Source organism: Tauraco erythrolophus, chromosome 13 (genome assembly GCF_009769465.1).
Source record: "Tauraco erythrolophus isolate bTauEry1 chromosome 13, bTauEry1.pri, whole genome shotgun sequence".
NCBI classification, from domain to species: Eukaryota; Metazoa; Chordata; class Aves; order Musophagiformes; family Musophagidae; genus Tauraco; species Tauraco erythrolophus.
In genome coordinates this window covers 3,264,386-3,289,903 of record NC_141477.1, presented here as the reverse complement: position 1 = coordinate 3,289,903, position 25,518 = coordinate 3,264,386, and the positions used below count along the sequence as shown (strand labels likewise).

At 38.9% G+C, this 25,518-nt stretch overlaps 1 protein-coding gene across 1 annotated transcript in view; it reads right to left on the bottom strand.

The window, feature by feature from the left end:
• The window catches only part of DACH2 (dachshund family transcription factor 2), a 296,688-nt gene that overhangs the window by 42,199 nt on the left and 228,971 nt on the right, over window positions 1-25,518 (bottom strand). Inside the window, exons 6-7 of the mRNA XM_086619655.1 lie at window positions 13,431-13,566; window positions 11,512-11,592 (exon numbers count right to left, since the gene is read on the bottom strand). Of these exons, the coding sequence (XP_086475781.1) occupies window positions 11,512-11,592; window positions 13,431-13,566 (217 nt within the window). The remainder of the gene's footprint in view (window positions 1-11,511; window positions 11,593-13,430; window positions 13,567-25,518) is intronic.

Genomic DNA, 25,518 nt, shown 5'->3' with positions numbered 1-25,518 from the left:
AGCTGCTAGTTGTGTAAAATTAAAACTCCAGCCTGATTTATAATACATTTAATACATGCTATATAGGCAGGGATGGTTACAAAACACTAATCCTAAAACAGAGTGCTGAAAAGTTATCCTGAACATTAGAGAGAATTCTTATGACGAACAAGATTATAATCTAGAAATGCCTGACTTATTTTCTGCTGAGATTTCAACATGTGTGTAGAGAGAGAGAGATTAGTAATGAATGTTCTTGAAACAATAAAACTATCTCTCAGGAACTCATTGAACAGTTTTTGAATATTGGTGAGGTTTTTTTTTTAAATATCAAAAGCTTTGTACAAAGAAACAGTGGCATCACAGCATGAGGTAATTATTACTGTTATTATTGTTGTTGCTATTTTAATTTTACAAAAATAGTATGCTTTCCTTAAAATAGGCCAGTTAAAATAATATTTGGTATATATAAATATAGTCTTTTTATAGAGAAATTTCAAGCTCTTCTTTCCCTCTAAATCCCTTCTGCCTGTAATGCCGTAGGCTATATGACAATAATGTCAAAAGTCAAACAGCAACTCCGGCGACTCCTCCTTTAATATGTGAATTTCTCCACACTTTTGCCTGGAGGGCATCTTCATTACAATCACTTTCTAGATGTTAAAACTAACAAAAAATAAGAAAACAATAATAAATACAGGCCAATCTCCTAATTGACAGCATCTAAAACGTCTCCAAAGGTACAGATGTATAAATAGTATGGTATTTTCTGAGCAATTCACATTTTCTGACCTCTGTGAACAGACACGCGTACACACAAACGTTCCATTTTCTGCTCCAGCTCAGCCATCTACCAGAGACGCTCCATCCTCCAACATATTCTACATCAAAAAGGCATCTTCTACCACACCAGAAGAGGCACTCCACTGAACTGTCATTAAAAATTTTACAGTTATGTGTCCCCTCACTGACAACACTCACCCTAATAAGCCATGGGATATGTCAGCAAATTCACACAAGCCAAGTCTACCTATCAAAATATTGCACAGCAGTCCAGGTGACGGATAAAATAGACAGATTCAAAACTGTACAATGTTTTATAGATTATAACATCTCAAAATACACCTGGAAGCAGAATTTTATTTATTAAACAACTTGTTATAGTCTGTCATATTCTGTCAACTAGAAGAAAAATCTGCTTTGGAAACTACTGTCACATTGACTACAAAATAAAAGAAGAAAATAAATCAGTTGGTATTTCAAGAGCAACATGCAACGGACAAGCATGACCAAAGCAGTGTGCCTGGGGAATTCTGTATTGGAATAATCACTGTCTTTCTGGCTTTGTACTCATCTGCCTTGAATTTCAGACTCTAATGGCTAAAAAAGTTAAAGTATAAGTGAACCTGTGTGTGTGCAATGCTACCTTGTGAGGAAATCATACATTTTTAACAGTTCGCATGAACATGATTAAGCATTACAAATACCTCATGAACAAACAACATTCCAAAATGACTTAGGAGTCCAACTTCTACTTTCAGAAGTGGTTCAATTAATAAAGGCCTGATTTTCACAGGTATCAGTGCAAACTTCAGCTCCAAAAATAGGAGTGATGCCTCAAAAACTCTCAGAAATCTGATCCTTCAAGCTAAAGCTACAAAGGCACTTGGTATCCTAATGCTGGGCACAGATGCGATGATGGGGCATTGATGAGACACCTAAAAAACCCAAGAGCCAATCTCACACCTGCCTTTAGCCCTCTAAATTTATAGCCAAGGTTCCTCTGGCCACATGTATTTTGGCTGTGAAGCTTAACTTAGGTCCTGTTTGGAGGATCTGAGATAGACCATCAGCCCAGGGATGACAGTACTCCCTGGATGATGGTCTCAAAAGCCCCAAATGGCATGGCCACTTGAGAGACAAGTCCTGTTTTCAAACCACCAGGCTATTGGTTTGTGATTACTTAGTAAAGGAGTTTGGGGAGGGAAGAAAAGACACAAAGGAGCTCAACAGTATAGCTGACAACGCATCAGGCCAAGGGACCTAGTTAAGGAGCCTGCTCTTATGAATATTTAATCACTCAGATGAAGTGGAACAGCTTTAACTGGAGATAGTGTGAGAGATGCAACGCAGAGACACGGCAGCCTGAACAAGGCTTCACTTAGGAAAGAAGATGCAATCTCCTGCTACAAATTGAGGAGTTTTGAGAAAGAAGTTTACTTCCCACAGAGTGACTGGGGTATCCCAAATAAAGCAAGGCACAGGTGTCTCTCATTCCACCTTTTTATCAATCCTAAGTACCTACTACAAGAAGAATATTCACAGCTGGAAATTTTCAGCAAATGTAAGCACTGTCCCTGGCTGGTAGCAGGCACCAGCCCCTGAGGGACCCAGGCAGCCCCTCTGGCAGGCATTCCCCAGCTTGTTGAGACAAGTACTGGTAAAATGTTACCATTGTCCTCTTTGCTATTCTCCTTCTGTTATTCTATAACCCATATACTGGGTTGTATAATGACTGCGTGAGGATAACCTCACAATTTAAGGTTTGTTTATGCTTTTGGCAAATAAATTGCTCCTATGATTGAGGTGACTTGAGAGGAAAAGCAGGGAGGCATATCAGAAACACGACAACTCCCTCATTATTTTGTATATTCCCCCCCCCCCCCCCCCCAAATTAATTTATGGAGAATATATAGAATAATAACATGAATACGAAAAAAACTTGAACACAGTCAAGACCAAAAAAAAGTAATAAAAAGTTTCCAGATATATTGCTAGGTGTGTGTGTTTTTCTGTGTAAGGACAGTAAGGTTTTGGGTAACATATATAATATGCATTTAATTTACCTGCTGATTCTTATGCTATCTTACCCATGCATCTACTCGCTGCTGTATTAATAAGAATCATGAAAAGAACACCACAACTTTAACACTGAACTTACTCAAAAGTGCCAGGAGTTTCATGCAAAGAACTCAAAATGGGCCATTTTTTTTTTTCAAAACAGAGACCTTGTTTTAGATTGCTGAAATGATATTCATTGCTTACCATTGAGGCCTCCCACCCTTTCAGGCACGATGCTTAATTTCCAAAGTACAGCTGATATATGAAAAAGCTACTAATAGAACTGTCCATCTCCAAAAATAAATATGGCTATAATAAACAAATACCTAACACAGTAGATAGTACTGTAGTGGTGCCCTCTGCCCCAGCAATTGAACGTGAAATCTGATTTCCTTGAAATTACAGCCTGAGCTGGCTGTGGTCCGGGCCTCCTGATGTTCTGCAGCCCCAGTGACTTCTGAGTTCAGTACATGGGTCATATCAGCTCTGCTAATATCATGTAACTTTATAGAGGTAATTCTGGAACATAATGAAGAACACACTTACTCTGGTTTCATGACTACCTATCTATTTCAAGAGGATAATCTTTTTCCACTTCCAATCTGAGGTTAGTTCACTACCTTGTATGTCCACAAAGGATTTATTACTTTTTTTTATCAGGAATATTTGTTCTAATGCAGCATATACACAAACACTTTGTAGATGCACATAAATGTATTTGTGGTTTTGTTCCCAGCCTTCCTGTCACCAGAAATCTCTGGGCAGCAAGTCTTCTTCAATAAGGAAAAGAGAGCTCTTAATTGCCACTTTAATGTGGCTTTTATCACAGAAGGCAGGCAGACTCCACAGAGTGAGCTTAAGATATTCAAAAGATCAAGTTAGAAAAAAAGTCCTGAAAACATAAAAACGCTACAGAAAATACCATCCACCAGTGCTAGGTATGCTCCAAGGCTTCCCCATAACTCATCCTTTCCTAAGACCACTGGCCCAGGAGCCCAGAGACGCAGAGCATCCCCCTGCAAACACCTGCAGCTCTCTTGAGTTGTCCTCTTCTCCAGAAATCTGGTTACATACAGCAAAGTTCCCCGATGCTATAAAGACTGGATGTGATCTTTGACAGCAGGAGCACACATTGCTGTCACAATCAAGAGCATTTTCAGTCCTCTCTGTTCTTGACTGAAACAAAGGTTCTGAAGCCAGGGCCACGGCTGTGTCTGTGTCACTCAATATTTCACTGATACGTAACACCCATCGACGGGCAACAGGACACACTCTAAAGCTTAGCTCACTATCAGTAACCCTCAGAAAATAAACCTGTATTGTAGGAAGTGCTGATTCTACGAATTTCTTGAATATCTTCCTCAGACACAAATATTGTAAAACTTTCAAAATCACCAAATAATTTTTGTTATTAATTTTTTATCTGTCCACTTACTTTGGCTTAAATCAAATGCATGAAATATGCCAAAACCACCTCTTCTTATGACGGACACCTGTACTGAAAGCAGAGGTTGCTGGCTTCTAGTTTCCTAGTGAAGAAGTGTTTGATGGTAGTCTTTGTTGTCCTTGTTGAAATAACATGTTTCTTTTCCAGTACAATATACTGTCTGTACAAACAAAAATTTCAAGTAGTGACAGTCTAAGACTTACTGGATGAGTTCAAACAGAGAAGAACCTATTCCTTCCCTACACATATGCATGGTTACACAGGTGGGCACACAAAAGCACCAACACAATTTCTCAGGAGCAGGTTTGGTGCTTATGGCTGGCTCAGAGCACAGGCAGGGGGAGGCTGAACCCCTGCCAGAGCATTCCCAGACATCTCAAGGATTTCTGTAACATAAGAAAACCATTCAGCAACCTTTCAGGATGCATATTTTTCAGATCGTACTGCTTATAATGAGGACTGAAGGCAAACTTATTAAATAACTCATAGACATTAAGAATGTCACCAACTGTAGTTTTCAGGTTAATGACTTTGCATCAGAGGTATCACAAATCAGAGAATTCAAAGGGGCAGTTTTAATACAAGTGCTAACTCTAAGGAAAAGATTCCTGGGCCTAATCCAAAAGCTTTCTTAGGTCACTGGGTGCCAATCAGCAATTTTCCTCCCTTTTTTATGCCTTTCAAATCTGATATAGCTCAATAAGATGGACCTACCTAAAACTCAATTGCCAGTATTGGAGGAAAAGTAGAAATGGTAAACTCTGAAGAGACAACCTGACTTTGGAGAGTAGCCACCTTATTTCCATCTTGTTTTGTTCTTACTTGCCCATTTTATTCCATGGACTTACATGAATACCTTATTAAAAAGTACGGTCCATAGCTTTTTCAGTAAAGAAAATTTCATTATTTCAGCACGTTTATATAGACACATAATTTGTAGTGTTTAGACAGCAATATATTAAAGCCGCTGAAATCTAATAAATAAAACATATTAATAAATTATATATCAATGTAAGAAGCTGTCTTGGTCCATCTGCCAAGATAATTATGAAGCAGGTACTTCACTCTTCAGAAAAAAACGCATTCTTAAAAATGATTCTGCAAATAAAGATCTAATACAGACTTAAGGTAAATGTTGTGACCTTGGAATACTTAATTAATATTTCTCGCATAACTGCTCTTGTATTTATAAATGTTTGAGCAATGGCTAAACACACAATCATAATCATAATGATATGAGTCTAGACACTTTAAAAATTAAAGCTCTACCATTACTTTCTACTTACATACACCGTGAATCTAAGTGTTAATAAGAGTTTGCCTTGGTTTCATAGGTTTGGGTTTTTTTGGACTGACTGACTGACGAAAGATCACATTTACTCCTAGGCCACCATTTTAACAGTTGTCAGCTCACTTGCAGGTTAAATTTAACAACAAGAAAAAAAACTTGTGGGAAAAGCCTTTACCGAGAATAGAGCCCTGTGCTTCTTATCGTTCAGTATTCTCTGAGGACAGAAAATGTCAGGCATGTGCATGCCACTTAAGGTTTTTGGAAAAAGAAACCCTTGCAACCTTTAAACTCATGTATTATTGCATCATCTGCTTATGAAATGAGCCCTGGCTCTCTAATACACACACTCAGATACCGAAAGGAACATGACTTCACCTCTAATTTGGGGAGGTGTTCATGTATCTCAAGAGGAGACTCATGAGCACATTTGTGAAGAAAATTGCTTTTTCCTCATTATAGCTTTAACATGCAAGTATTGATACGTCAAAGAAACAGCATGGTGAACATTTGAAGTGTTGGCACCTATCGTACACGCTGTGTGGTACAGCTTCATACTCTTAGTTCTCTTTCTTATTTCTTGCACTCTCCATCTGGATGCTTTCAGATTAATTGTTGGAAAAGTCCTCTCTCTGGAGGACACCCCCCACCACTGGAGCCTGTTGCTGTTTCAGGTGTTCTGCACCTGCTCGTTCTCCTCCCTTCATGGCCCAGTCCTTTGGTGATGATTAATTTAAACAGCATAAAGCCTCTTTTCCGCTAATGAAATACAATAAATAAATATAGTTATTCTTTCATTACTGGAGTCTCTGGCCATCTGAAAATATTTCACTCAGCTGACAGAAATGGTGCAAAATTCCCATTTCCTTGAAGTAATAAAGGGAAAGGTGTTCTTTAATAAAACGAAAAGGGATAGCTGCCAGATGCACAGTTTCGGAGACTACTGTCTACTGGAAACGTGAGACATTGAGTCCAGATTCGTGCTCTGAAGATGCAGACAACTGGGCTAAAGCAGGGCAGCATGGGCCACTCAGCAGAGCAAATCACCTTCTCAACAAATCACAGAATCATAGAATCGTTAGGGCTGGAAGGGACCTTCAAAGGTCATCTAGTCCAACCCCCCTGCAAGGAACAGGGCTATCTCCAACTAGATCAGGTTGCTCAGGACCTCGTCGAACCTGGCCTTGAACGTCTCCAGGGATGGAGCATCCACCACCTCTCTGGGCAACCTGTTCCGGTGTTCTACAACTCTCATGGTAAAAAATTTTTTCCTAATATCCAACCTAAATCTACCTCCCTCTATTTTAAAACCATTACCCCTTGTCCTATCACAACTGGCCCTCCTGAATAGCCTCTCCCCATCTTTCTTGTAGTCCCCCTTGAGGTACTGGAAGACCGCTATAAGGTCACCCGGAGCCTCCTCTTCTCCAGGCTGAACAGCCCCAACTCTTTCAGCCTGTCCTCATAGGAAAGGTGCTCCAGCCCTCTTATCATCTTCATGGCCCTCCTCTGGACCCTCTCCAACTGGTCCATGTCCTTCTTATGTTGGGGACTCCAGAACTGGACGCAATACTCCAAGTGAGGTCTCACGAGGGCAGAGTAGAGGGGGAGAATCACCTCCCTCGACCTGCTGGCCACGCTCCTCTTGATGCAGCCCAGGACGCGGTTGGCCTTCTGGGCCGCAAGAGCACATTGCCGGCTCATATTGAGCTTCTCGTCCACCAGTACTCCCAAGTCCTTCTCCTCAGGGCTGCTGTCGATCCATTCACCACCCAGTCTGTATTTGTGCCTGGGATTGCCACGACCCAGATGTAGGACCAAATACAATCTTTGTTTCTACTCAAAGACTGCTTAACAATGCTTAAATCTGAACTCACGGGTCACTAACGAAATTTTCCTGTGAAATGCTGCTCTGGGTCACTCGGGGAGGAGCGCAGCGTCAGCAACCCCAACGCCGATGTGAACACCCGGCCGAAGCATGCCGCGGTCCCCGGGGCCCACAATTGTCTCCCAGTAAAACCAGCGCAGAGGGGCAGGACTGGCATTGCCCAGCTCTGGTCAGGGCTCAGAGCATGGCACCATCCAGGAGGCACAGCACTCGTGCAGCCTGTGAGTGTGTACCATTCCTGCCTGGAATAATAACCAGTAGTATTAGCTGGGGAAGTGATCATAGAATCATAGAATCATAGAATGGTTAGGGCTGGAAGGGACCTTCAAAGGTCATCTAGTCCAACCCCCCTGCAAGGAACAGGGGTATCTCCAACTAGATCTCCCAAAATACCAGGCTTTGGCCAAACTCTGTTCCCACTGAAGACACCACGAACATTCCAATTGATTTCACTGTGGCAAGAGTTGGGCCGGTGCCTTTGATTCTTCCATCCTACACGAGGAGTTTGAAATATTTCTTGTCATGCAGTCAAACAGAATAATTGTACCGGCATTTAAACCCGACTGGAAGGCACGGCCAAATTCTTTTCCAGCTCGTTTAACCTTCCTAATGCCAGAACTCATATGGAGGTTTCTATACAGGGCTGTGTCAAACCCAATCCTTTCCCATACAGTAGAGATTTTTTCCAGGATCTATACTGAAGCAGATGAATTTAAAATTTAGTTTCTGTGAGCAATGGTGCAGGCAAAATGTAACTACTTCAAACAAGACACAGCAAGTAGGCAAAATCAGGAAGAATTTGTGTTTAAGTTTCTGTAAACATTTGGGGCTACGCTCTGTGGGGAATTTTCTAATTCTTTTCTTTTACTAGTGATTCCAAAGTAAAGCACAGACTGCTCTTCATATGGTTTTCACTCACACCCTGACATGGATGCACAGGCAAAATGCTTCTGCACCATAACAGTTAAAGACATTTGACAAAAATACAATAATGTATTTTGTATAAAAAAATAAAACTGCAGATCTGTAAAGATGTTTGACTTTTTTGTCCTCTAATGTTACGCCTGACCACGCTTCCTAAAAAGATGATGAAAGGATACGCAGTAACTGAGATTTAATGGCATTTCTCCTTCAAAAATGCTTTAAGGTATGGTCTGTAACTGGGCTCTAACCCCTCTGCGCTGAGACAGGCGCTAGTTCTGAAAATACTGCCCACCAGCATATGCAAACAGCTCAACAAATTTAGAAAAACCTCGTTAACTGTCTTTTAAAGAAAAACTGTTAAGCTGTATTCCATTCAGCCCTAATTACCTTGAAATGATTCTGATGAGAACAAAGCTGCACATTTTTGTCTGGTGCTGAGATCACTTAAAATGGGACACGGAAAACAAAAATTGTGTATCCTGAGGGGTATCACGGTATTTGCCTATGAGCATTACAATAACTTCTATTGTTTTTTTTATGCTAAGCTTTCACAAAAGTAGTACTACTGCTAAATTTTAGTTAATTTTCATTTGTTGCTATCTGAATTGTTACATGGTGCTCAGATTTGTAAAGTTATATCAAGGTGTATAACACAAAAACATGTTCAATATATGCCTTCAATAATTTCTTTGTTGTTTGAAAACTTCCAACTTACAGCAAAGCTGGCATTTTATGGCCTGCAGAGCTATAAATCATTTTTAAAATCATGATGATATTACTCAAAACAGATGTGAAAACATATGTTTGCCACGGTTGTATAAACCGCTTACTTGTCATACTTAATAAATGTTGATACTTTTATTTTAACTACGTTCCTTCTTAATAACTTTGAAAATCTTTTCCATGGTAAATATATTTTGCCTTAGTAAAAGTAACGGCAGGTTTTGAAACACAAAGCTCGTTCTGTATACAAATCACACGTATATTTTTTGCTGAGCAGCCCAGCACAGATCACGCTCTTCAATGACTGTCCTCATCTGACTATGAAAAACATTCCCTATATTTGAGGTCCACCAGAGCCCAAAATAATTATGCACAAGAGAATAATAACAGTATCAGGAAGCTATATGGGAATGAGACAAATCATGGAGGAGTAACAACACTTGTATGGGGTGAGGGAAATGCCCAGCACAAACAGGCTGGGGATTTTCAGAAGCAGAGCACTGACTCTGCCCTACTGGTGCAGTCCACCAATTATAGGGTGTCTGCATCCTATAAAACAGAGATTCCTACAGGAACTGTAATATAGGTCTGTCACACTGCCAAATGCAAAATCAGCTTGGAATTGTTGGATATACAATGTTGGTGCCTTAAAATGTCAGCATTTGTCCCATTATAAGTTTTGGTTTTGGAGCAGTGGGATTATTTGAAAATTACATCTTTACTTGACAAAAACATTTTATTTTTAATTCTTGTATTTTCAGAGAGAAACTTGACCTGTGCAGACCAAGCAGAAAACCAGAAACATTATTCTATCTTTAAAACGATAATCTAAAGTGTCTCATGATTTTGAAGCACTTTTTTCTGATGCCCATGAATCTCTGAACACTAAATTAATCCTAAAAAAGTCCTGTAAGTGCCTGCATAAACAATACATGTATAAAGTCTGATTTCCCAGTACATAATCAATTAAAGAAAGATAATACTATGCAAAAATGTAGACCAGGAACTGAATAAACCTATACAACTTTAATCTTAAAGTCAATTACGGTACACAAATTGTTACCATCAGATCTTTGTGATTTCGTATATGTTACAAGGAACGTTAAATGATCACAGGAGCCTGGGAACTGGGTTCACAGGTGGGGTGGTTTAAATTATTTTAATGGTTTTTTTTGACTTCTGAATTGTCTTTTCTGATTCTTAAACTGTACCTTCCTTCACCCGTCCTGAGTGACAGGACTGCTACTACCAATAACTACCTGGTTTTCATCTTCAGACCCCATAGGATACTGAATTGTTTTGCTAAAAATGACTAAACACGTGGCAAGAAACCATGCACAGTTCAACAAAATTAAAATCAACTGCACTTTCAGATTTAGATTAAATGCCCACCTATGTAATTACTACAGAAATGTAATTTTTGAATCTTAGGAATGAAGGTATGGTTGGTAACTGTTTGGCCTCTGGTGTTGGTCTGTAAATGCCAACAGGAGTCAAGAGGAAAGGATTTAAGCGTGATGATCCAGACAGAAAATTGTCTCAGAATGGCACAAAATGGCTCTTTTGGGGTTCATGAGAAAGTGCTTAAATGCCTAGAGAAACCAGTGAATAGAAAACAGCTTGTTCTGCTTTCAAGGCGAGAGAGAGTTGAATATGAAAATATAAAAATACGAAATATAGGAAGGAAGTTTTAGCCTCTTCATACAGAATGACGAATCTGCTCAAATAATTTTATGTAACTCTGGAGCCACAGGACACATGGAACCTCCAAATTCTCTTCTGAGTAGCTCATAAAATCATCTATACCTGCCTTTTTAGTTTTCTCAGAAAATACATGACATACAGAGAGTGCAATCAATTTACGCAGGCCTAAGGTGTACGAGTGCATCTGATTTTTACAGACAGCCCAAAATCACCTCAATCAAAATATACATCAGTTTGTGGTTTTGATTATGATAAAATGTTTGTATTCATGGCAGACTTATAAGCACATCACTTCCTCCCTCTCTGCCTCTCCCTTGTGAGGTAATGCAATATTATTAAACACAAAACCCAACTTATTTCCCTCACCTATGTACAGCATTAGAGTAGTCTGCACACCCATCCACTGGAGGCAAAGAAACAATTCCACGTGACTAACCAAATATTTGCTAGGAACTTCCTAAATAATTGAGTCCAAAGAGCAGCAAAAATATTAGCCCCGTATTATATAAACACAGAGAAGCACAGATTTGATGGTTTACACTTCCTAAGGAGAACACCACATAAATTCACTGGATACATTATTCATTGCAATTAGGCTCATAGCTCTCTTAAATTTATAGTATTATGCCGTGGCATATGCAGAATAATAGAAAAAGGAATAAAACACATAATAAGTGTAATTAAATGCCTGAGATGAAAAACAGTCTGTAATTTTACCTTTCTCCTTTTGTATTTTTTTTAGGTTGGTCCCAGTTTCTTGATCAATGAGTTCTCCTTCCCTGCTGTTGGTCAGCATAGCTGAAAAAATCAGAGTGCACAGCTATATAACACTGTCAGTAAAGAAATGTCAGAAGAGAGTAAAATATTAAATTGTATTTCCTCTCTGTCAATATTTTGGTATCTTAACATTTATTTATACTATATGAGTTCTAAAGCAATTGACCATTTTTATTGTCCATAATCAACCATTTCACTGTCCCAATTCAGCACTTACAGCCAAGTAAAATATTCAGCAAAAGCAAATTTGCTCAAGTTGATTAAACAAAGATACCAAGACAGAACCCAAATTACTACTGAGATCAATGTGATTTCTTATGAAATGTTCAAATTAACTAATTAGAAAAGTACTTCACAGAAATAATTTTGGGGAAAAATACATTTAAAGATTTAAGTATTAGTAATTATCTATACAGCAGCAAGCTTAATAAAAGATACAGACAGACAGTAACCCAAATTGACAGATGACAGCAAAAAACCTATATGCTGTAGTGCTGAAAGAAATTCTTTACTCAACACCTGCAAGATCAGTGAGAGTTGTTAAGTTTAGGAATTTCAGGATGGCTATTGTCTTTGGCCATATTTGATAAAAAAACCTTTCCTTCTCTGCAATTAATCAATTACAGAATTAAAAGTTTTTCCAGTGAGGACACTTGTTAAAAACTTCATTGCCATATTTCAGGGAAAGCTTCCCCCTCTCGCCCTCCCCTGAAATGGCAAAAGTAAATATCTCTATATATTTATATAGATACAAAGAATTTATACACGTATTTGCAACAGTAAGCGTTAGACTTCAACACAGAGAAATGTTTGGTTCAACCTAAATAAACTCTAGTTTTTTTTAAAAAACTTTCAGCACCTTTTCTGGAGCCCAGAGGCTTCTAGCGTGTGCTAGAAAAATAAAAACAAGTTGGAGTAGTTTTCAAAAGCTCTAGTAAGGACCAAACCCCCCTTTTCACTGCTGCTACAGGCAGTCACATTTCTTGTCCCGTGCATCTCTAGCCCTGTTCTACAGACGAAACAGCGGAGAGGCATCTCCTTCCCAGTCCCTGCGCCGTGTGTGCATGTGCGTGGGCACAGCGGTTCAGGTTCTGCTGCCCAGTCTGTGTGGAGCCAACCGTGCCATGTAGTGCCACGCTGCTGCCGCACAGACCAGAGTCAAAACTGCAAAATCCCAGCAAGCAGCTGAGTAGTTCTCTGTGGGAGTGAAGTCTGCACTGGTTTTGTAATTTAAATCTAGCTCAGCAATGCCTGCACAGGCTCCAGTCACCGTGAAGACAAAGGTGTTGACATACACTGACGTGAAGAGATGTTAATTGACTTGCCCTAGATCCCTCTTGGAAGCACCAAGAATAGGATCTAAACTTCCTCTGGACTGAATTAGCATTTTAAACACCAGATCAATAATGCACGGGCTGTGAGAGCAGTGGTGGAGACCAAAAAAACCCAGAAAGCCCTCAGCCTTGCGGTGACGAGGAAATGTGTGGGCATGAGGAGTTTTTGGAACAGAAAAGCCATCATCTAATCTGTGACTTTCCTGACATATATACAAAGAAAAAGACATCTTGTTATTTTTCAATTCCAAGCGTCTTCAGAGGCACTTTCTTACTCCAGCATGCACGAGAAGTTGGCTGTACCAGAGAAGAGGTGGTATCTTCTCTGCATGGTTGGATACAGAATGGCACAGAATGAAACTGAGCTCTGTATAGTGATGAACCTAATAAAACAAACTACAGTGGGGTGTTTTAGGAAACGAGGGCTTTCCCGAGTTTCCCAGCAAAGAAATATCTGCCTCAACAAACTTCTAAAATTCCTGAGGTCAGTAACTGCGAAGGGGTGTGAGGCTGCAGAGCACTAACCAATTCTGTCCGGGGTGTTGTCCAGCTGGGACGGCGAGCTGGACACGCTGCTGCTCTGGTGGGAGGAAGCGTGGCTCCCAGGCCGCTGACTGTCTTCTAGAGATGGAGCTGGAGAAGGGCTGTCTTGAATCCTTTCCTTGAAACAGAAACAAAACAAGGGCTGTGCAATTTGGTTCATGAACTTCACTGAAGTTCAATGAAAAAAATGAAGTTGGCTAAAACAGCAATAACAAATGGTTTTTCCAAGATAAATAGTGAACAGAATTCATGTTCAGAAAAGCAGCATAGTCTTTTATAGCCAAAAAGAATAGAGCCCTCTACATGCAAGGTATCTGGGCACAGCTTTTCATCCTTTGTGTCATGACATAGCATTTGCCACTCCTCTTTTATTTCTTAGTAACTTTTTATTTCCTAACTTTTTCACACACAGAACCATAAAGAATGTTCTTTCACGTTGTTTCCACAAATTACTTTTAACCTACGTAGAGTAAAATAGACATATATAAGTCACATTTCAAATAAACAATTCAGATTTGGGCTGTCACTAAATGCAGTCAAACTTGTAAACTCACTAGAATCTGTACCTGAATAAATTACATTAATATCTTCTCAGGTTAGTGCCCGGACAAATTTTAAAAGCTGTGGCACTGGTGAGAACTTTGCTTTTGCAAGAAAAGCACCACTGACTAACAAAAATGAGAATGTGCTTGCAAATTCTTATGTGTACATTTGCACACAAAACTTTGATATTAACTTCTAATTTAAACACACCTAGTACTTTAGATAAGGAGAAAAAAAAGGCTAATTACAAAATTATAAATTACAAAGTTACAAAAATTTAGCAAAATGAAATTCTGCAGTTCTATGCATCTATACTTGCAGATCGCCTGAAGACACCGTGGAATTTTCATCAGTAAAAATCTTTGGGAACAGGTTAGACAAGCATGGCATAAATAATAATTCATCCCATCCTGAGGAAGGCAAGAGATAATATGACCACTTGAGATCCCTTCCAACACAGTGATTCCAGATGTGTAATTTTTCTGAATTAATTCATAATTCTATTACCCTTCATTCCTGTTCCCAGGACCAACAAAAAAAGAGAATCTTCTAAAAGAGACAGATCATGGCCTGAGATACTCCAGATATTCTTATCATAAAATTCCTTTTATGTTTTAAATCCTCTATTGCAAGTTCTTGAAAGTGTAGTTCCAATGGAGAGATACTAACAAGGAGATGCATGAATTTACAGAATTCCAGAACCTGCATCTTTGGAGCTGCTCTCATCTCCGGCAATCAGCTGTCCCCTGTGGAAACTCAGAACTTTTTTTTTTTTTTTTTTCAAAAATGGAGATTCTCTTGTCCCCACCTCATTAAAAATCACAATTACAGTGTAATCAGGGGAAGTTGTCTCAAAGGAACTTTTCAGTTTTTCTGCCTTTCTAACCTATTCTCAAAGATTTTTCGTTAGGAGTATGCAATCTGGCTACTTGGTGGCAATTCACCCTCTGCTTCTGAAAATAAACTCAATGGCATCTTAACTTTTCATGCAGTTTCTGCTAGACAGTATCCTACATCAATAACATAGCTTTGGGAAGAGAATGGTAGATTCTAATGGTTTTTCCATTATAAATAGCTAACATAACAGTTTCTATTCATAATCTATTGAGGCAATTTATTAATAACGCTGGCACTAAGACTGACATATGAAGAATATTCTGTTACCCATTAAAAACATCTCTCTAAACTACACTCATCGTCGTATTTACAGACACATTTGAGAATGATGCAAGGGCAACGTGAGATGGGATCCTCCTCATAGCCAGGGGTGGCATTTGCCTATTCCAGTCACACCAGCTGAAAATGTAGCACTGAATGTGTTTTTAATAGGATAGTTATAGTACGTTAAATAACAACCCAGCCTCAAAATCATGTAACAGATGTGTATCTATTACATAGCTGTTAATCCTCGATGGATCTGTTTTCACTAATTATCTGTTATTTAATGAACATACAATAACTAATAAATCTTAAAGGGAGACTTTTAATGGCAGTATATTTGAATGCCAATTAAAAATGTTTATTAAGTTTTAACAGATACGAATCTATTATGTTGAGCCACAAGTTCTTAAAGTTTTGAAAACTGAATGGTTTTAAACAAACAAATTTTCAAGTTCTAGGGGGAAAAAAGTCAGTCGCTGATCTTGAAGTCTCCTGTGTTTTCTTCTTCTCGGTCTCCACAAGAGTGGTTGAAGAGGCTGCTGAGATGAGTGGAAACGTGAGAGTGGTGCCTTACTCCATGGATGGGCTGCTTATTAAGTTACTCTTAAAAGTCACATTCTTACTCCAAGAAGTCATCTTCTAAATAAATGATGAATCATATACATACAATCCTAAGCTTATAAATACTATGTGTCTTTTACCTCTGCGTAAATAATAGATTCCAAATAGCTTACTGCCAACAGGCTACAACTCTTGACTAATTTTATTTGCCTGGATTTCAGTTTTAACCATCCTCTTTGGCACTATTTCCTCTCTTTTTATCACTCGATTTACAATTAAGATATCATTTTGAAATGATTAATTTTACAGAAGAGTACACAGTTTAAGTAAATTTCATTGTCTATTGCAACCATGAAAATGAATAGCCAAGGAGAGGACATGCCAACTGTTCAGCAAAACAACCTATGAACAAATGTGACTATGAATTAACACTTAGATATCACACAAACAGCCATATACGTCATCTTAAATGGGAGTTATTTGAGTCATTCAAAAGCTGATGATTTGGAAAAGCAAAGTATTCAAGCTCCTTCTGGTAACTGCATTTCCCATTGTCTCTTGTTATAAAATAATCTCTGCTTCGAGTAATCTGCCTTCAAACTCAAGGTCTTGGTTTGAAATGTTCAGGCAGAAATAAAAGTGTCAAATAATAATGTCATTCGTAATCACACAGTGAATCACTTTCTAAGAGAATTAGTTGATTATGTCATCTCATGTCTTACCACTCACAAAAATTCACATATACAGGGAAGATACACTTTTCCCTACAGGCAATAGAAGAACTGAAATTTTCTCTGTATCACATGTACTACAAATGAGGATATGGCATCATCATGTAAGATTGCATATGGATCAAGAAATCGTCTATTTCTAAATGATATGGAAACATAATGCTGAATTTCCCCTACTGCAATGAATAACACTATGAACAGACCCTTTTTTTTTTGCAAGTAAACAGATCCATTTTTCAGTCCTGTAATCAGTATGCCTCTATTTAGCTACTTAACAGCAATGTGCTCTGGTTCATTAGGTAGCTACTGTTGTGTCTCAGCCTAGTTAAAATTTCACAGCAAGTTAATCTATTTTATTACAAATGAGAACACAAGTGATAATGTCCTCACCATTTTCCAAACACAGGGTTAACAGTATTTGTAACAAATCAATGAGGGCATTTAAATAGGAAAATTGCAAATCTAAAACCTTAACTTTTTTTTTTTTTTTTAAACATTGATGACTCTATTTTATTTGTCACCTATGTATTTTACAGCCTTGTTACTTTTCATATATTTTTATTTTTTTTCCTCTTGAAAATAGCTCAGTTCCCACCGGCACACTGCTGTGCAGCCTGGTTCTACAGTAGGTACACTCACAGTAACAGAGAAGGATTTCTAAATAAAGTCATATTTTCTCCATTTGTATTTCTTCCTGTTTCATAAATTTGCAAGATTCATATTCCAGGTTATAATGTAATGAATTATACATATAAAATTTACAGATTGTGAGAATTTTATGAAAAATGAAAACATTTCTCAAGATCTCACCTATTTATCTAACTACAGTACCTACTTTATCTTATCTTTCCTCTTTCCTTTACGGAGCTGTAACATAAATTCTCAAAAAAGACTTTTGCAGTATTTAATCCTTTTGAAGGGTAATATATTTCTGTCTCACTAAAGATCGGTGTCTTGCTTTGGCTCAGAAAATGTAGCTACAAAGCCTGACATTGTTAATTTTAGTTGTGATTTAGGTTAACGGCACTGAAGTCATCAACTCATCCAATTTCCCGATACATCCTTGATTTCACCTCAATATCCCTTTTCCATCCCCTGTGAGGTAGTGTTGCACACAAATAATATGAAACACTACATAACAGCTGCACCCACACTGGTTTTATTTGAAATATATATGAACAGCTTACCTACTTTTGACATAATCATCTTGACCTTAATTCCTCACCTCTGATTTTTTTATAGTATTGATCTTCATTTTGTGTCAAGAGTTTAAAGGAACGATGTTGTTGGATTGCACTTTGTTTTTCTTTATTCTTGGTTCTAACGTAGCTGCAATTACTCTTCCAAATGTTAATCTATTAATGAGTTCCTAGAGGATTTAATGGCATTTCACTGCTGACAAGCACGTTTTGGAAGTTTGTCTGAGTCCTGGATATTTTATTCAGACATTTATCTTGATATTTCATATTTAATTGAGGTGCTGCTTCTGTACTCTACAGGGCTCTGCAGTGGCAGGAGAGCTGGAATTCACCAGACCTCGCTAATGAAACAGAGAGGAAAGAAAAATGGTGATTCTGCTGTCTTTAGGTCTAGATTAGAGTTTTCAACTATTGAAAAAGAGATTTAGAGCTGATGATCATGTTGGAAAAACAGAGTTCATAGGCTCTGGCAGAACAAATTTTCCAACGCTAATTTGTACATTAGTTTCCCACGGGAATGTTTATTGTGCCACACTTCCATCTCCCACTGCTTGCCAAATCATCAGATTCTGAAAATGGACTACAAAGTTAAAAAGAATCTAGAAACCACAGTCTCATTTCTCTAGAGGGGTCTGTGAAGCCAGAAGCAGTCAGCCAGCAGACAGGCTGCAGACCTCCCCACCTTCTACCCAAAATTGCCAGAATTTCGTGCCTATGATAACACTGCTCCTACCTCCCTGGCAGACTTCCATCCTCATTAAGAGAGAAGAATAAGAAAAGTTAACACAAGTCCAGCTAGCAAAGAATTGAATTGCTAACTTTTTTTTTTTAGTTAATATTAAGACACTTAGTTGATAGTAATATTATTTGAATTCTAATAATACATACATTTTTAATACTGTTCTAAAGTTTACAGTTCTTAACTCATGCATTATTGAGAAAAGCAATACATAAATGGCATCTAGGCTTTTCGAAGAAAAAGAATAATCTTGACACAATAAGCAGGAGATGTGCTAAATCTGAAATGACGGCAGGCACTGGCCGACAAGAAATATGATGGTTAGAGTTACGGGTTTGGGCAAGAGAACAGTGGTTAGGGTTGTATTTTGAATTGTCTCAGTCTGGAAACGGGCACACGCAAAGACTATGGATGACTTGTTGGTCTTCTGAGCTACTTATGGTATCCCCAATTTCTGGAAGAACTGGAGATGAACAAGGTAAACAGCTGGTCTAAAAACTAAGATAGGATCTGTATGTCTGAAAGCCAGCTGGATCCCATTCATCTTTTGCAGTGTATTGGGAAGTCGTTCACTTGAAATATGTACTTTGCCATTTAAAATGCGACTTTTTTCACTGTGTCCATATAGTTGTTTCAGTTGTAGTCAATTGGCAATTATTTCCCCACCAAATTTAAGAAAACATAAAAACTCTTCTGTTTACTGATTTTTAATACCAGATGTTCACTTGCTAATTCCATTACCTTGTGCCTACTTCCTATCAATTCATTAATTGCCAGCTGCTCAGCCAAACAGAAAACCGCAGCTAATCAGATGGTATTGGGAAACAGCCAAAGAGCTTCCTCCTTCACCATTTCTTAAATCAGCAGTCCCTGCGAAAACTATGGCAACCTGCACTCCTATATTGAGATTTCACCTTTATATTTTACTCGGAAACCGAAAGTGTAATATTGACTAAAATCAGAAAGGATCTTCCAGCGGTAACGTTCTACTCGTACCCCCACTATGGACTCACCATGCTGCTACTGAAGGAAAGAAAGGCACTCCCAGGACTAATGATGCTAATACTACATCTAATCTACGTTATAGCCATACTAAATTATTAAGTGCAAATGCAAATGACTAAGCCAGGACTCAAAAGATCTGAGCCAGAACTAAAAGCTGGTATGTGCTTGGCCTAACAATATTCCCTTGCAAACTTTCTAAAAAAGATATATATTTGCATCGTACTGTATTTTTTTCCACGTGCAAGTTTAAAATAAGTATTCATTGCTTAGTCCTTAACTTAGCAACTAGGTGTCTCGATGTTAATCAAGGCATTCTTTGCGTTGCAGGAAGAGGGATATGCCTCCCTCCAAAGGAGGAGAGATAAGGATATTTAATGCAATATGTAGTGACCTGAAGATCTTCCAACATAGTGGCTTCTCTATCAGTGAATAAGAAGATACGAAACTGCACTCACTTCTCCTTTGCTACAGATACAGCCAACAAAAATTAGCTTTATAAGAAGCAAACTTACAATACTGTCTCACATGTCACTCCCCTAACATATTCTAGTACCCATTTCAGCAATAACCTGCCAGCAATGAACACATGCTATGAAACGGGACAGAATAAATCTAATCATGATGAAAATAACGTAAATTTTATGGAAGTTTTATTTTATAAATCTTGCAATACTCTGAAAACAATTCAGAATGAATTGAATGCAGAGAGAGACATGAAATTAAATGTTATAAATTCTGTAACGAGAAATGTTTTCACACCAAGAAGAATTGTTTCAGAGCATTCTGAGATGGCCACATTTTTCTGGCTGTCAGGTAAATATTATGAATGTGAGTTGTACAGCACACAGAAAATAGCACCTCTCAGCAATAATTACACAGCCCATCTGTATTCTCTTTAGGGAGTTTAAAATCATGTCATATACATCCTTTACAAATGCTTTAGCAATCCCACAAAATCAGAAGAACAGTACACAAAGAAAAGGAGACTCAAAAATCTCTACTGCATGTCTAGATCACACTGTAGAAATAATGCTTTGTTCTGGCTATCAGTAGACCAAAATATTCAGATTTCAGTTTCCCTACCATAGAAAACCACCTAAAATGTCATCTTTTTTTCTTTTTCTTTTTTTTTTTTTTTTATGGAGGGGAGGGGCAGGAAGGGAGCGGGTGAGTTTTGATCTGTTTCTAAAGTACGTTGGGGTGAAATTCTGAAAGAAATATGATTTCAAATACAAAAATAAAAATGCTTTCTTATGAGTTTTTTTTCGAAACAAAGCATTTCAATTAGATTTTAACTTTTTTCCTCCGGGTTTTGCAGCTGCATTCAACAAACGTGCCATTTGTTTCTAATTGGCACCTGGATAAGAGCAGAAAAAATACAAGAAAAGTAGGAATGCAGCAAGCATGAGGGAATAACGACAGAAGAAAAATGGACAGCAGGAAACCAATTTGCAGAAATACTCCTACTCGGGAGAAGCACATCTCTCAGTGGCTCCGAAGATTCTGTTAGAGAGCCAGAAGAAAAAGGAGAGAGAGCTACAAGGAGGAGGAGAGATGGAGGAGGAAGGGTGGAACACATGAGCAAGAGGAGCAAGGAAAGTGTAAAATATGTGGGGTGAACAGAATAGGAAGCAAGGAAAAACTGGTAGAAAAGGGTAAAAGCCTCTCAAATCCTGGGATAAGATTTTGCCTCATTACTCTACTCTCAGTACTCTTTTGATACCTAACACAAACGGGAGCAGCTTAAGGCCCCTGGTTTGGATCCGGTTCCCACAATTCCAAGCCCACCCTAACCACAGTATCTCCCACCATCCTGTTTCAAAAGAAATCTGGGAAAGTGGCCGTTCAGTGAACACACAAAGATTTGCACAGTCGTAGTTCCAGCAGCGTGGCTCTTGCAGCCCTGCTTACACTTTCCCAACCCCAAACCTGCCCCTCCCTGCCTTGCTGAAACTGTGAAGCCATTTTGGTTTTTACTCATCTGAGCCCCTTCTGGCTCAATCCGTGTAAATCGAGACTTCGGGCTCGATGACACTGTCCTCACACTCCTGATGCTTTTACTGCGTACGGCTTGAGCATCTGCAGCTGGAGGCCTCCTTCCACTGTGAACAGGGGGCGGTTACAGGGGCATGGTCTGATTCTGAGGTCCAAAAGCACCGTCAACAAACAAAAGAGCTATTCCTGAGACCCCACCTGCAATACTGTGTTCAGCTCTGGAGTCCCAACACAAGAAGGACATGGAGCTGCTGGAGCGAGTCCAGAGGAGGCCAGGAAGATGATCCGAGGGCTGGAGCACCTCTGCTATGGAGACAGGCTGGGAGAGTTGGGGCTGTTCAGCCTGGAGAAGAGAAGGCTCCGGGGTGATCTCATAGCAGCTTTCCAGTACCTAAAGGGGCTACAGGAAAGCTGGGGAGGGACTTTTGACAAGGGCATGGAGTGACAGGACAAGGGGTGATGGCTTTAAACTGAAAGAGGGGAGATTTAGATTGGATCTAAGGAAGAAATTCTTCACTCAGAGGGTGGTGAAGCACTGGAACAGGTTGCCCAGAGAAGCTGTGGCTGCCCCATCCCTGGAAGTGTTCCAGGCCAGGTTGGATGAGGCTTTGGGCAACCTGGTGTAGTGGAGGGTGTCCCTGCCTATGGCAGGGGGGTTGGAACTGGATGATCTTTGAGGTCCCTTCCAACCCAAACCGTTCGATGATTCTATGATTCGATTCCCATTTTTGCTGTGACACCTCTTCGTGTATTTGCTGTCCATGTTAAGTGCTGTGAGGTCTCAACTCCTGTGGGTCAATTTCAATTTAAATAATCTGTCAAGATTTAGATGTGCTTTCAGCATTTTACTCAATTTGTGTCATCAACACACATCTCAACAGCTCCTTTATGATTAACTGTATAACATGCTGTGAATTCATATTAATAGTTGTATTCACTCGTCACATAATTAGTCCTATTCATTATAGGTCCAGCATAAAATAAAAAACTTAATGTTACGTAGTTGTTGCTCTCTGGATTTGAGTTATTACACAAACTTCAGCGAAAAATCCTTTCCCTTTTCTATAAAGGGCCCATCCAAACTTTGCTCCTGAAGAGCTGAAAATATCATCACTTGATTTTTATGAGTTTCAGGAGCAAAATTATTGTATGATAGTAAATTACTAAATTTATTCACCGCTGTTTCTAGCCTAAACCACAATTCAAGCGTACTTCAGCTAAGTTCCAGCCCAGACTGGTCCTCAAGATCAGGCTGGCAAAGCATTTTACACCTAGGCCAGTAACTGGATTGCCAAGTTCATCCAGCTGAAGAATAGCTCTGGAAAAAAAGAAAGGAGAGCAGATGCAAGAGGGAGAAGAGAGAGGGTGGTGAAGTCAGTGCTGCTGACAAATTTTGGATCTGCCATATGAGACCCTCGATTATATGGATTCTTCAGAACCATTTGAGCCAAGTTTCAAATGAAGCAAGCTCTTTCAGATGCGCAGTAAATCCCTGAAAGACTTGATTTATTACAGGAGCACTGTCAGAACCTTAGCTACAGCACTGCTATAATCACATCAGATCATATTATAGATGGCTAAGAAGGTTTTGTGAGCCTGGCCATTGTGCCTGCCTAATTTATAGTGTTCCTGTCAGGAAGAAATCAAGTTTCATAGTTATGACATTTCTTTCTGGAGCACTAAATGTTAACTTTGCTGATCATGCATATCTTGGTAGAACAGCTTCTTTCTAAATGGCAAACGTGATATAAAAAGCATAATGACTTCATTCAAAACCTTTATAAAGCAGCTGATTCTCACACCTATACAAAACGGGCCAAGTGGTATTTTAGTCATCAGAACACGGAAATAGATACACACTCAATATATTCGATTCATTTCTTCCATTTTAAGTAACATCACGATGCTGGAATTGCAATCTATCTAAAACTATTCAATTTCTGTACTTATTAAATGCACTCCAAGAATGTCATACAATAAAAGTAATATTGCTGACAAGTAACAACAGCAGCACTGCTTTTCTTTTACATGTTTCATTTGGTACATGGATTTCATCTTAATTGGTCATCAGAGCGAGACGATTGTACGTAAGGGAGGAAAGGACAAAAGGAGCCTCACGCTCTCTGTAACAAAATTCATCTACAGTTTCAGCATCCAGAACAAATGAGAGAAGGATGCAGCATCACTTGACAGGTGAGAGTAACACAGCAACGGATGCACACTTTACCTCTGTCACATTAGCTACTGGTGTATTTTCCTCTACATCATGTAGAGGAAATAATTCCCACTAGAGTGCTGGTGAGACCTACTGTTGCTGGGGAGATATTGTGTATCCTCTAGTGCAGGTGCTGGGGAAAAAATAGCTGTAAATGAGTAACTAGCATCAGCAAGGGCCTGCTAACGAGCATCCTTAAACACAACCGCTTGCAAAAACTGTAGTTTATATTACAAAGTACCAGCATTGTTCATAAATACATATTTAATCTTCATTTTGACATCCTGATAGCATTTAAAATACAATCAAAGCTTAACGCAGTCTACTTGCTGCTACAAATATTCCACTGCTGTATTTAAGTTACGGTTTCCTCAAGAGGTCTCTGAACAGTTAAAGAAAAGGTTACTGAGTGAAATAAATGGAACCTCAATTAATTTCTAACAATTCAGTGACTTGCATTAACTCACAGGCAGCTGGACATCGGAGATACCATGTTTCCCCCACCCCGTCAACAACTGTGCAGATACACTGATGACAAGGAGAAGTTTTTATAGTTCTTAATCCCAAGTAGTCTCTAACTGGGGAATGCCCCCCTTGAATTTTACCCGCCTCCAGAATCCAAGAAAACAAGATGTAAACAAAATCAAAGTATTAAGAACATCATTTGCCCCAGTTTGGAAATGGGCTCTCAGTAAAGAAGGAAAACAATCTGAGGCAATGTTGGAGACACTCAGAACAAGAAGATGATCAGAAGAAAAACGAAGACCTCCAGAACCTCAGCAACAGGCACATGTAATATTTTATGCTATTGCAATGTAACAAACAGGAGTTGCTTCCTTCCTTCAAAGTATGTTGGCATCAGTAAATACCTGTATGAAAAATAAACATGTTGTTGTGTACTACTAGTTTCTTTCCCTGCTTGATGTAGAAACAAAATTCCCTGCAGTGGAAAGCTGTGACAACAGAAAGTACTATACAATCCTAACTAATTTATTCGCACAATTCGGCTGTAATATTGGCAACAGTAACTTTCTCAATGATAAAATAATGATATTTTATAATTAAGATGTTTTACAATAAAGATATGAGAAATTAAGTTCAACAAATCAGTGGAAGTTTTTAGAATAAAGCAACTCAGAACTTTGGGATTCCCCAGTGGTGGGGATACATGAGTGTAAATGAGCATAAATATAAAAAGACATGTACTTTCTGGAACAGACAGCTCTATAGACTCCTACATTTAAAACCAAAGAAACACGGACTAAAATAGCTATCTTTCAAAGTTGACAAAATTTTGTTTTGTCAACAAGAAGCATGCACATGCATGCAAATACCCACCAAGGTTAGATTGAGGACACATTGTGTTTTAGAGAATCCCATAGTACCAACCCTTCCCATGCACTGACCTTATATCCTTCTACCTTGAAAATTTCTTGTCTCAACATATTTTTTAGTGTGTGGCAGCACTTCAGCTCTCAAAACAGGCCTCAAATTTTCTTAAAGACCTGCTCAGAACAGACTATCGAAAGCCTTTCAAAAGCATAAAAACATTTTATCCAGCCAGAAGGAAATTTAGGTGTGGCTACCAGAGCTTATACTCACTGAGGTACTTCTGACAATTTTCTCTGCTATTAACCTGTTCTAGAATTGCACTGCTCCACACTTCCTGCTATGTTCTACTGCATTTTCTTTTAAGCATAGCATTAAGTTTGATTTTAAATGACATTTTGGAATAGCTTTTGAGCTCTAACAGATGCAGCACTGCTTATTCCCCTAGCCTCTAGTGAGTATCTGTTTTTAATTACATGAGAGATACGTAGGTGGAGCAGAGCATCTTAACTTCTTGACTGTACTCGTGGGGTCTCCTCAAACTGAAGTACCACCAGGAACAGCAGACCAGGTGCGCAACAGGCAGCAGAAG